This window comes from Branchiostoma belcheri, unplaced genomic scaffold, assembly GCF_001625305.1.
Source record: "Branchiostoma belcheri isolate BF01 breed outbred unplaced genomic scaffold, Haploidv18h27 scaffold17, whole genome shotgun sequence".
NCBI lineage: Eukaryota > Metazoa > Chordata > Leptocardii > Amphioxiformes > Branchiostomatidae > Branchiostoma > Branchiostoma belcheri.
The window spans coordinates 3217845-3231592 of record NW_017803157.1 but is presented as its reverse complement, the minus strand read 5'-3'; the positions used below and the strand labels follow the sequence as shown (position 1 = coordinate 3231592).

Sequence of the window (13748 nt, the reverse complement as noted above, 5' to 3'; positions counted from 1 at the left end):
GATTATGCAATGGGAGTTGGTCCGCGCTAAGACTAGTAAGAGTCTCTGTTACTCTTAGAGATCTCTTAGCGCGGACCAACTTTAGCTAGCGTATAGTCTACCTGTTTGGGCCAATTTCTATCTTTTCAGTCGCTTCCAAAGCCTGGTAGAGGCTAGTCGAAGCCTGGTAGAGGCTAGTCGAAGCCTGGTAGAGGCTAGTCGAAGCCTGGTAGAGGCTAGTCGAAGCCTGGTAGAGGCTAGTCACCACCTACTACTAGGCAGGTATGTTACAACGTTAACATCTCACAGGGATTCAAGATGGGAATGAAGCCTGGTAGAGGCTACATCATAGTACATGCAGGCGGTGGCTGTTTCCCGTCACAGTTGGACAGATCTCACGGCACGTGGGAGACATGATACTGAACTGTCGCGTGTCTGAGACTTCTCAGCTTTAGGCCATGCTGATTTAAATATATGGATGACATCCCCTGGGAACCATAAAATTGATGCGAGCGTGCGGATAAAAAAGTTTGGCAAAAAGTTGCCTTCATCTCACACACAGTATGGTATGGCGAATGATAGACTCTTCGTTTTCATTTTTTTTTACCATTATCTTCTTTTCCTTTTGAATCGATTATTCGAGATTAGTATTGTTTTCCAATATTTTTTTCTATTTGTTTATTTCGATTTTTTTCACAAAGTGGAGGGGGGGGGGAAACAGGTGCATACGCACCTTTACGGATGTCATACATATGAACAAATCAACCATATGAACAAATCAACATGGCCTAACGGCACATATTTGCTCATTTTGGAGCGCTGCTTTGTGGTTGAATTTTGTTTGGAAACAGAAGAAAGCTTATCCACGAGGATGTGATCCATATAAGCAAATCAGCATGGCCTTTACGGCCCCACGGCCGGGAGGGACCCCACACTGCACTTCGCCCAGGAATCCGGCAGAGGTCGGTGGAAAAGTCCACACGCCGGGCGGAGGGCGGCAGCAGGTCATGTTTGTGTGCACGAGACGTGATCATTAGGCCACAGCAAGTAATTTTTATGGATGACATCAGCGTGCGCATTAATTTTCGCCTGATTTTGGAGAAAAAAAACAAGAAATTTTGTTGCCCTCTGACAGTGGTCAACATGCCGAAAATGGGCAAAAGATGTCTGTTGCCATGCTGAAACGTGGATGGCAGATACCTATGAAGAGAGGAGAAAAGAAAAGGCTCTGATTTCATGTTTGTTTCTTACTTTCATGCAGTGTTATGTGATGCTGGCTGTATATATGTGATGTTCCCACTGAATCAAAATCATGTGTACAATGATTGAGTCAAAATTTGAAAATGTAGGAACATTGTTTTTTCTGCCCGCCTTGTATTTTTTTCGCCCGCTCGCATTAGATTTGGAGTCTGCGGAGGATGTCATCCATAAAATTTACTTGCTGTGGCCTTACGGCGGGCATGAGGGAATGAGGCCATGGCTTCCAGAAGGCCTCGCTCCAGGATCCAGGTCGTTATTCCCAAGATAAACACCTGCAGACGGGTTTAAACTTTAAACTGGCACCCAAAGTGATTTCATAGCCTGGGTTACATTCCAAGCAGAGGTTTGGGCTTTGGCTTAATTTTGGCGTGTTTTTAGGCTTTCTTCGAGCCTTTTTTTAAATACTAGTGCAAAAAAGGAGGCCCGATGAAAAAAAAAAGCCTAAAAGCACGCCAAAAGTAAGCCCAAACCTCTGCTTGGAGCGTAAGCCTGGGTACCATCCTGGTCAGTTTACGTCCGCTACAAAAGTCGCTACTGTGGGAGAGGAAGAAAACTAACCAGGTTTGTACCCTGGCAAGCGATTTCAGGGCAGTATTAAAACGGGATTTTCAACGTCAATCTGTGGTCTTAAACAGTGTAGTAAGTTGAATCAGTGCTATCTGATACTGATCAGCATACTGATATCTGTGAGAAAAACATGCGATGTCGCTGACGGAAAACGGTTGCAATTTTCGTATCGCAGCCAACGTAGGCTGGTTCTAGCTATTTACTGGTGGTACCAAAAATAAAGAGACTCCTCACGTAGCTATTTCAAGCGCTTTAAGTATGAAAAGATGACGAAAAGTTGCTAAGAAATGGCAGTACATGTTACTATCAGACAGATTTCCTCATCCAGAATATATTTTTGTTTTGCCGCGGCCCTGAAAGTTCATTGGATGCCTTTAACTACCACCCAGGCACCGACCTCCCATTTATCTGTCGTCACGTATGGCAGGAAGCTGCCAGGTTCTAACCTTCCCCTTCATAGCCTGGATGCCAGACCCCGGTTCGACACAATACTCCCTTCGGTTGGGAGAAGCCACAAGCCCCGATCACAGAGTTAGCACCTGGGGGTCTTATTTATCTCTCGAGCTCAGAGTCTATCTGAGGGGGTGTCTACGTAAAATCGTCGGAGTCGATGAGCTAGCGTGTGTATTATTGACCCTGGCAACAGTCTGGCACCAAGGCCAGGTTCTAACCCTTCCATCTACCGGCTGTGGAGCCAAATCCTTGAGCTGCCACATACGTGAGAGGTCAGGTGTTTAGGGCTAGGGCTGGGGTTATGGTTGATATTAGAGTTGGATTTGATTTGATTTATTAGGCTGTATAAGACGTATGTATGCAGCCAGGACTGACCAATTAGCCGGATGCTATTATAAAGGGCTAGCCCTCACAACAAGAACATTAACAATTCGGAACAGGTAACAGTGTCGGTTAGTTACACTTCAGATAAACATACTATTACATACCAGATGTCTAACGTTAACAAGCTATGAGATCTGGCCTAGTCGTCATGCGTTTACTATAATTACATTGTGTACTATATTTACATGTCAGGTTAACATACTATTACATAACAGATGTTGCGGTCTAACGTTAACAGATATTAGAATTAAGGTTAAGGTTAAGGTTAGAGTTGGGATCATTGTTCAGGGCTAGGGTTAGACTTACGATTGGGGTTAGGTTAGGTTTAGTCTCCCGCATCACGACTAAACCCCTCCTACCCCCTGTCTCAGTTATATTGGAAACCCCCAAGTAGTGTTGGAGTCATGTACACTGTATCTGGCAGGATCATGTATTTGGCTTAACACCGGGTTCTAGCCTTCTCTTCTACCGAGCCAACACGTACACCCTCATGTGTTCATAATATTTCTACCGGCGGGAACTTCGGGGCGAAATAGTCGTTTCCTCCCTCTACTAGGCTTTACCAGAACTACCCTGGCTACATAGGGAGAATATTTGCCAGGCATGGGAGTTTGGCCGCCTTGTGGTTTGACTGGCCGCGCAGTTTTCGCGGAGGAAAGCATCAACCTTGCGCGGACTGACTCGCCTGGCCAATTTTACTCTCCTTTTTACCAAATGCTACGATCCGTATTCCCGTAGGAAGGCCTGGTGGAGGCTATCCCTCTACAACAACGATTGTCACGCGATCACCATTCAGCTACTAGACGTACACGGGAAAGGATCGGGAGTATTTTTTGCGGGTTTGGTTGGTCTAGAGGCTCTCGTCAGTTTCCAGTAGCGTGCCGTCTTCCGTCAGCGAGGTGCTCGGAACGTGTACAGAAGGCTTTCCAAGTCACTGGGATGCTTGATAAACGCCTCCACGGGTGAAGGAACGCGCCAAGAAGCCTTCGTGAGTGAAACGGTGCAACATTTATGTAACAATGTCTTTATAGGAGCTCTAGTTTTAATACGGCACGTGGACGTGTTACCAGTAAATATAATGACGTGGACGCCCTGGATGACAGACCTATAGCACGCTAGGTCCAGAGTTATTCAATAGCCAGCGTGCGAGGGCTGTGGTACAATTTTCTTGGGGGCATGTTGGCCCAGGAGCCGAGGAACTGGCCTGTGTAGGCTCTAGGAACAGTCTGGCACCCAGGCTAACTGAGGAGGACTGTAGTATAATTTCTTTGGAGGCATGTTGGCCCTGGAGCCAAGGAACTGGCCTGCCTAGGCCCTGGAAACAATCCGGCACCCAGGCTAACTGAGAAGGTGGCTGTCAGTGTGGTATAATTTCTTTGGGGCACGTCGGTCCTAGAGCCGAGGAATTGGCCTATGCAGGCCCTGGAGCAGAGGAACTAGCCTGTGTAGGCCCTGGAGCCATGGAACTGGTCTGTGTTAGTGTGTAGGTCCTGGAGCTGTGGAACTGGCCTGTCTAGGCCCTGGAGCCGAGGAACTGGCCTGTGTAGGCCATAGAGCCGAGGAACTGGCCTGTGTAGGCCCTGGAGCCGAGGAACTGGCCTGTGTAGGCCCTGGAGCCGTGGAACTAGCCTGTGCAGGCCCCTGGAAACAGTCTGAAACCGTTGGTGTTCCTTACAGCGCGGGTGTTTGTTTCAGTCGTCTGGCCGCCGTGCGAGTCGGGCTGGGCTGGCGGGCGATGCGTCCCCGAGCCCTCAAAACAATCCTTGCTCTCCTCGCTCTAGCGAACGCTACGGTTGTGTGCGTGTTGTACGGCGTCATGTCTAACACTCGTGTCGAGTCTCGGCCCAGTGTCGTGCGATTAAACCCGACACAGACACAACCCTCCACGACCTCCAGGCGACCAGAAGTCGACGAGGCTACAGACGCGCAGAACACCCGAGGCCCGCGTCGAAACGTCCGCTACCTGACGTACCAACCCGACTACAACAGGAAACATTTCAGAACGTTCACAGTCAGGAAAGTCACCCAACAACAAAACGTACAACAGCCGCGACTGGCAAGTGTCAGCGAAAGACTGAGTAGGAAAAAACTCCGAGGTAGCCACAGTGTTACAAGAACGGTAGCAGCACACAGACGAGATACGAAAGAGAACATCAGAGTGTACGCTCTGCCTCCATGGTTCACGGAGTCTGACCTTATAGACATGCACAGGCTAGCTGAAGAGAACATGACATTTGCTGGGAAAGACACTAGAGGTGTAGACTGGTGGACTTTGGGCACAGCTGGAGAAACGTCGGAAGTGCTTCTGACTGAAGAAGGGGAAATAGGCGCCATGGAGTGTAAGAACCACTGCGTTATTGTTGATGATGAAAAAAAGTTACATCAGGTGTTCGCATTCCACCTCGACCGCGTTCTCGGAATCAACCGGACTTTACCGATGGTGGCCCGATCTTTCACGACGGATAACGACGTGAGACGAAGGCTCACGATCCGGCCCGTCAGCCTGTGGGACCCGTCCATTCTCGTCACAGGTAGCGGCCATTCGTCCATGTACATTCACTGGAACACGTACCAACAAATGTTGAAAAGCCATTGTTGGGGGAAAGGGCCAGGGAGTATAAGCAAACGGCCAAAAGGCAACTATCATTGCACCGACGTCCTGCATTCGGAATGGTGTAGGATGGCTATGCTCGACTTTCTTCTACAGGTAAGCTTCGATGTATGCCTTTGAACTTGCCACATGTACCATCACAGCTTTGTTTGTTTATTTGTTTTGTTTGTTTTATTAGGATCTTCATTAGTGTATTTATATTTACCGAACGAAAACATATTGTTTTTGCTCAGTTTCTTCTTCCTCCTCTTCTTCTTCTCTAAACAGTGACCTCTGACCTAAACCAATGTTGTGTCTGTTGCCATGGTAACTAGTGTTGGGTGACATCATGTAGCAATTTCATAGCAGGAGTGATTTAGACTCCTGTCTGACCATATATATCACCAACTTTCAGGTAGTCGTATTTGGACCATCGCACACCGGGTCATGCCCCTACTCCTTTTCTCTTTTACTTATTTTGCCAGCGCCACTTCACAAAAGTACTAATATATATATATAAATACCAACTATACTATCTTCGCCGCCGGTCAGCTTTTCTAAAAGCATTTCCTGTTATACTAACATCATTGGGCACAAAGGAATCTTTTGTTGCCTTACGCAGGTGTGATAACCCCTAAAAGTTTGAAAATAGAGAAAGCATAGTTGGCCATTTTAGCCCATGTTTAACGGTCTCTACCTTTTCCATTTCTTAAGTTTGTTATCCGTTCTCTAGTTACCTGCTATCTTTGCTCTGGATCTTAGCAAGGAGGTTTAAGCCTCCTTGATCTTAGCTGTTGCTATACACATGTGGTTGTGAGAGACGTTTCAGCTTTCAGAAGGTGACAACTAGTTACTCTCCAAGCAGAGGTTTGGGTTTTGGGGGGTATTTTTAGCGTGTTTTAGGCTTTTTTATTGGGGTTTCTCTTTTGCACTGAATTTTTTTCACTCTTGCACTGAATTTTTTTTCAGTGAAAAAAAAATTTAGTGCAAAAGAGAAACCCCAATAAAAAAAGCCTGAAAACACGCTAAAAATACCCCCAAAACCCAAACCTCTGCTTGGAGAATAACAACTAGTAGTGAGAACGAAAGGCCGAGCTTCAAAGAAGTGGTTACATGTTCCAGTACGTTATGCCAGGAAATTTTCCCGACCAGCCTCGTAACCCCTGCTTCTCCTATTGGGTCAGTTAGTCCTCACTACTTGTGATGATGTTTCTGACTCAGGGAGAAGAGTTGCTGTTGCAGTTCTATACCTGTAGCTGTATGCCTAGAAGTGGCCAATGGCCTTGCATTGAGCGACACCGTTAAAAAAATGTTCTGAATCTTGGCCCCTGCTGTCCTGTTACACATAGTCGAATATGGTCTCCCAAACACTAGTTGGCGACATACTGTTTGGCTGCGCCACAGACAAATGTTTGAAAATATTTAAAACATTTGGATGGGGACGGTAGGTTAGACCATGATTGGCTGTGGTTGGCTAGTACTAGTGTTCGGGAGTAGGTCAGCAGTATTGAGTCAAATTTGAGACAAATTTGACTCAAATTCGATACCTTTTGTACAGACAGGTAGGCGTAGTCTTAGTCTGGTCAACCTGACCATGATTGGCTGTGGTTGGCTAGTACTAGTGTTCGGGAGTACTAGTAGGTCAGCAGTAATGTATTTGACAGTCAAATTTGACTCAAATTTAACTCAAATTCGATACCTTTTGTACCGACAGGTGGACGTAGTCTTAATCTGGTCAAAATGCAGCCAACCTTGGTTGGTATGTAGGTGGTGGGAAGTTTCTGAATGTGTGACAGGGGCTTAAACTATAAGCAACCCGATCGGTGTTTTTAAAGGGTCAAGGTACCGGTATACTCTACTCCGACACCGCCACATATGGGGCCTCATTATAGAGAACTTGAAATAGCGCCAGTCGACGAAAGAAAACAAAGTCTAGGGTTGTTTTCCGGCTCGATAATTTCCTCCTGTGATGGTGGGGGAAGGGTTGTGTTTTGATAGACCAGACTGGCCTGTGCACAAGTCAATGTGAAGTACAAGGGGAAGGGGTGGTGAGAGGTACATTCCTTATTACCCACAATACGATACTTCACAAAACATATGAACCTATAATATATGCTTGTTTGCAGATATTATTATCATCATTTTACACTCTAACATTAAAATTGTCGAAACATTTGTCATATCCATACCTTGTGAACGTTAAGCACTTGTAAACTAGACCAAATGTTTGGGGAAAGAAGCGTCAATTTAGTTGTCTTCATGCAACGAATTTTTTAGATCTCACATCAGAAATTGAAAGAATTCTAGATACTTTCAAAGACAATTAAAACTATATTACTGGATGAATTACTGGAGATTACTTTCGGACGTTTTAAATGACATCAATCACACTTCTTCGGCGTCACTAAAATGAACTGACAGAACTAGTCAACACTTAAATATCACATGTAAAAGTTATCTCCGTAATTTATCCAGCAGTAGTGTTTGAATCGTCCTCAAGTATTGTTTACCTGGATGTGTATTATTAAACCATCATTAACGTAATGCTAGATTTAGTATGCTGAAACGAGCCCCGTAAAAACCAGTTGACCTGGCTACGTGCACCTAATCATGACCGAGCGATTTTCTTTGAACATTTTTGAGTCGGTGCTGGTTTGGCCGACGCAAGGGGATTTCAACACAGCTGAGTAAAAACCATTTTCTCACGGAAGCTCATAGCCTCTATCAGGCTTCGGGAGGCGGCTGGAAAGAGTAGAAATCGGCCAAATAGAGAGTATAACATGCCAGGGGAGTAGGTCTGCTGGAGAGTACAGTTTGCCGCACCTGACCAACTCTCCCCTACATGTTATCTCTCTATTTGGCGGATTTCTACTCTTTCCAGCCGCCTCCCGAAGCCTGGTAGAGGCTAGGAAGCTCAGTACAGTGGTGAGAAGGAGATCTCTCCCGTTTACGGCTTGTCGTAAAATAGCACATAAATATTTCAGAACGAGAATTCATATGGTAGCAATCAGAGGATTACAAACGATGTGCTTGATTGAATGGGACGTCATCTTACGTGATATTTTGGAAAGCAAGGTTTTGAAATGTCAAATTGATAATTGGTGGACGGTCGTGTATATTTTGGCGTGAGGATTTTCATCAAACCCAGATGGATGAATTTGATCAGAGAATTCAATATTATTAAAGCTTGGATTTGTTTCTATTCATTGTTGACAGAAACACCTCCATAGGACACAGCCAAACCAACATATTCCCAGGCACGCATTGAACAACACAAAAACGCCCCTGCAGTTCCAGAAGAAGCTACCAGAGGGCCAAAGCTTACGTCACTTATTTCAGAGCACAAGGACTAGATCTATCATATTCTACAATCCAAAATTCGTGACCCTCGCATGTCCAGATCACGAGATATCAAAACCAGAAATTCCGCTGCAGTACCATAATAAGCCGTTAGGGAGCGATAACCATTTTGAGGTCTCATCAAGGCCTACCCACCTTCCAAGTTTCATGACAATTTATCCAAATCTTCCTGAAATATCGTGCTAAATTACATACATACATACACACATACATACATACATACATACACACATACATACATACATAAATACATACATACATACATACATACACACATACATACATACATACATACACACATACATACATACATACACACATACATACATAAATACATACATACATACATACATACACACATACATACATTCACACATACATACATACATACATACACACACACATACATACATACATAAATACATACATACATACATACATACACACATACATACATACATACATACATACATACTTAAACGCTATCAGAACAGAACCTTTGGCGAAGGTAAAAATCCACGTTGAAACTTAATTACATAAAAAACATTCCTTTTTTTAAATCTTATTCACATAGATTTGTGATCATTGGACAGAAAGCACGTAATGTACTTACAAGGATCCTTTGCTCATGAAACATAAAAACATATAATAATGTTATATTAAATACAAGGTTGGGATAACAAATACAAAACGTATGTGGAGTTTGGGGTGAGCTGAAGAATTTGTCATCGCTGCCATGTTTGCCCTATCCTCCTGTCACACGAGAACAGAAGCATGCTTCAACCCAGAACAGAGGGCAGCACAATCTATCAGCAGTCAGGCGGGGCCTCCAGTTAAATGTCGCACAGATCACACATTAGTATCAGTTAGGGGCTGGGGCCAAGTAAATCAGGCTGGTTCGTGTTAACCAAGGAGGGTTGGATGCCAGTAGGACACGGGGAAACAAACTTGAAGAAGCCATTCCAAAAAATTAAATTTGTTCAAAAGAGAAGCAATGTGGTTATGCGGTCTCGGTTTGAAAGTCAATACTAATTCCTAATTATGTCGATGAAGGTTAGACATCCAGGTAATATTTTCTTCTTTCTGCACCTGCACCGTGAATATATAGTTCCGTGAAAAACTCCATTTTTGTCTCAGACCGCGAACCTTTGCTACCGTGAGAATACATTTCATGAACGTGAATTTCCCACTAACTTACTCTGACTCTTTCTACCTCCCTCTTCCTGTATGAGTGTCTTCTAATCATACAGGAGTTTAATTCACGCAACATTAAGTACAGTGTACTTTTGTAAGGTCAACTACAGAGTATAAATGACAAATAAGAGACAAATCTCAATATTCTACTCACTAAACAGTGAGAGATAAGTTATAAGTACGATCAAACTGTCATATTATGTTACAATCGGGTGCGGCTAGTCCTATGTTTTCATATATGGATATGTAAGATTGAAGACAAGCTGAAGTTAACATGATTTGTGTACATTGAAAGGCGTTTCAACAGTGCCCGACAAAGTTGTGAAGTTTGCCAAGCCTGGCCTAATATATTTACCCAGCAAACAACAGTACAAGGTGGCAGATGTCTGTGTTTGTCTTGGCATCCGGTTCCAGGAGCAGTTAGGAGGGCAGGGCTGTTTTCTGGGGCGTGGAGGGACTGGGGTTTAATGTGGGCTTGATGTAGGAAACATCTGAACGTGCTGGGATACAGGAGTTTTCTTTTACATAACCGAGATTGTCTCACCTAAGTGCTTACGTTTCGGCATCTATCAGACAGCAGATTTCTCAGAGTTTCTGACTGGAGCTGACTATTTTCGGTAATCTGAACGTGCTGTCTTTCAAGACCTCCCGAGCATTTAAAAACGCATTGCATTTACGACTGTGAAAAGAAGACTTCATTTCTATCTATCTACTATCTACATTCCTACTATAACGAATTGAAGCCAATTCAAAGTTTTTCTTCCAGAAGTCTCTGTCATACATGATTTCTGTTAGTTCTTTCTCCCTTAACTAGTCTCAGTCTCCATTAGGTTCTTAAGTATAGTATATGGACGGCCTCTCATTATTTTAACTTCTGGAGACAAGAGGAGCAGTTTATTGAAAATGGCTATTTCAACGAAACCATATTTAAAGAATGAAGTCGTAACCTATGTCCTCGAATGGCTTCATCTGGCGCCGACCGGACGTTAAGTAATTATATGACGACATGCAAGAAATACTGCGAGGGGCGGGCTACTGGGTTAGAGCTGTAGTGCGAAGTTCAAAGTCAAAGTTTGTTGACTCGAAGACATGTAATGGTCACGCAGCTACTGGTACCGAGACGTTCCTCACAGACATGTGCCCCTCACATGCACACGCTGTCCTCACAAGATATGTGCCCTTCATTCGCTTCATATGCTGTATCTGTAACGGTACATGTATAGCCTGTATAACCGACCTTCGGCATAACACATCAGCCTAGCAGGCACGCGGCGCGGCGGCAGCTGGCTACATTACACCGAACGACCTGTTACACATAACCTCAGTTGAACACCTCTCTCTAAACATTGTTTACTACGGTACTTGGTCGGACAGTGAGCTCCACTCTGCAATAGTTCTAGGAAGGAATATCTTTATGAACACCTCAATCCTTGCTTAATAACTCTGGTACTTGAAGGCTGTCCTCGCATATCTTTATCAGAGTTCTCCCACATCGTCTGGCATTGCAGATATGTGTGATGGCAAGTTTTCCATACCATTAAGAGTCATGGATAACGATTAAGGGATGACTATTTCGTATTATATGATTGGCAATAGGAGTATTGAGTTAAAATTGCTGGAAAGGGCACTGATAAACGTTTGTTAGCTTTTGAGTGAGCTGATAAAGAGTGGGTATCTGTGTGTGTGTGTGTGTGTGTGTGTGTGCGTGTGTGTGCGCGCGCGCGCGTGTGTATGTGTGTGTGTGTGTGTCTGTGCTTCATAATTGTTGGTCCTAGCTATTCAGTAAGATTTGGCCAAATAAACCCTTTGGAAGGCCTGGCGGAGGCTACCCTATCCCTGTCTTGGGATCATCCCTGTAGCAGGCCGACACAAGAAAACCTTCCCGCGTCTGCAATATTTATCACTTGTCCACCGACTCGTCATTATCAAGAGGTGATGACGCATGAAGGTCGCCAGGGGTCGCTTCACTTACGGGCAAGACTTTACAGACAACAGTTCGCTTTACAGTTAGCTACAGTTAGTTACAGTTAGCTTTACAGACAACAGTTAGCTGAGTATCCGTTACACTTTATAACAGACTTAACTGTTAACACACTCCTGGTCGCTTCTGTGCGGTCTTACTTAGGCTTGTGTTTGACAACAGAGGGATACAGAGAAAATCAAAACACGCAGAATGAAATAAGCCGCACACTGCGTCAGGCATGCTGACCAAGTTGTGTATGAATGACACCTCCGATTTCTTGTATCATAGATTCATAGTCATATATATCTGTATCTATATCAGTACAGCCGGTATAACCGCCCTTAGGCGTAACACACACCAGCTTCGCAGGCACGCGGCGCGACGGCAGCTAGCTATCACACCAAACGAATTGTTACACTCAATCTTTGCACATTAAATTGAAGTAGTGATGATGCCCCAACTATGCTTGGTGGCAACGAGTTCCACTCTACGATAGTTTTTGAAAAATACGAGTTTTTGAACACCTCAATTCTTGGTTGATAGCTCCATGGAGGTAAAAAAAAAGTGATACTTGAAGGCATGACTGTTTCTTGTTCTTTTCTGGGCTGGTATTATATACTTAGTGGTTGGTACGTCCACCAGTGTATTAGTCATTTGTACATCATGATCTGTGTTACTGTTTGCTGTGTATGAATGACACCTCGGGTTTCTTGTTTCATAGTCATGTGTGTCTCCAACCTTTCCAGATCTACGACCGGCTGGACCGGAGCTGTTGCGGATTCCATCCTACCCCCTCGGAGCCGTGCGTGTTAGAAGCGACACACAGCGACTGTCAGAATGACGACAGGGTGATGCTGGACCACATCCTGCAGCGGCGCGGGGACACCAGACACCTGGTGCTGGTGGAAAACAACGCCAGGTTCAACGTCAGCGAGAACAGGCTGAACTACAGGCTACTGGAGGGCATTGATGTGTACGTGTTATTATGTTTCCCGAAGGAAAACATTGTTTTTGCTCTGATTTCTCTTCTTCTTCTTCTCCAAACCAATAAGATCAATGACCTGAACCAGACGTCTGCCACCATGGTAACTAGTGTTGGGCTATCTTCTTCTCCAAATCAATAAGGTCAATGACCTGAACCAGACGTCTGTCACCATGGTAACTAGTGTTGGGTTACATCATGTTGCAATTTGATAGTAGGAGGGATTTAGACTCTGACTATCTGACCATATATATGAATGTGTTTGCAATTGTCGTGCAATAAGGTCAATGACCTGAACCAGAACTTCGTACTGTTTCATGATCTTTCCAGGTTCCCCAGGTCTGCCGTTGCCCTATTGAAGACCCCGGGCCGGCTTCGCTATAACCTTGTCGAGTCGCTGTTCACAGACAGTTAAACTGCCTGTTTCACTGATTTTTCCAGGTTTCTGCGATACCGTGGCAAAACCTGGACCAGTCTCTATTCACAGACAAAAGCTTACACTGCTTGTTTTCTCTTTCTAGGTTCCCCAAGTCTGCCGTAGTCCAGGCCCCTGTTGATGACCCCGGACCGACGGCGACAATCCCCGTGGCACATGACAGCCATTTGCTTAAACCATGGAGCTATATTTGAGAAATTATAGCTTCATGCTCAAACTGTCTGTTTTCTCTCTCCAGGTTCCCCAAGTCTGCCGTGGCCCTGTTGAAGACCCCGGGCCGCCTGAGACAGAACCTTGTCCAGTCGCTGTTCACGGACAGACAGTACTGGGAGGCGAGCGGAGGGAGACACGGCGTGGAGAGGCTGATTGACGTCATCGAGGCTCGAGCGAAGGCGCTGCTACGTCATATGAAAGAGAAGAAGATCAGAGTTGCTCAGATGCACTGATTTGTTATGTTTACTTTAACATTTCGCAGAAGGAAAACATATTGTTTTTGCACAGTAGTTTCTTCCTCCACCTCTTCCTCTTCTCCACCTCTTCATCTCCAAAAAAGTCAATGACCTGGACCAGACGTCTGTCC

General features: G+C 44.8%; 1 protein-coding gene across 1 annotated transcript; it reads left to right on the top strand.

The window, feature by feature from the left end:
• The first annotated feature begins 875 nt into the window (after positions 1-875).
• LOC109466619 (protein FAM198B-like) lies at positions 876-13614 on the top strand. The gene is made up of 4 exons (XM_019764350.1): positions 876-988; positions 4321-5350; positions 12497-12723; positions 13407-13614. Exons 1-4 carry the CDS (start codon positions 876-878, stop codon positions 13612-13614), a joined length of 1578 nt encoding a protein of 525 aa, XP_019619909.1.
• The last annotated feature ends 134 nt before the right edge of the window (positions 13615-13748 follow it).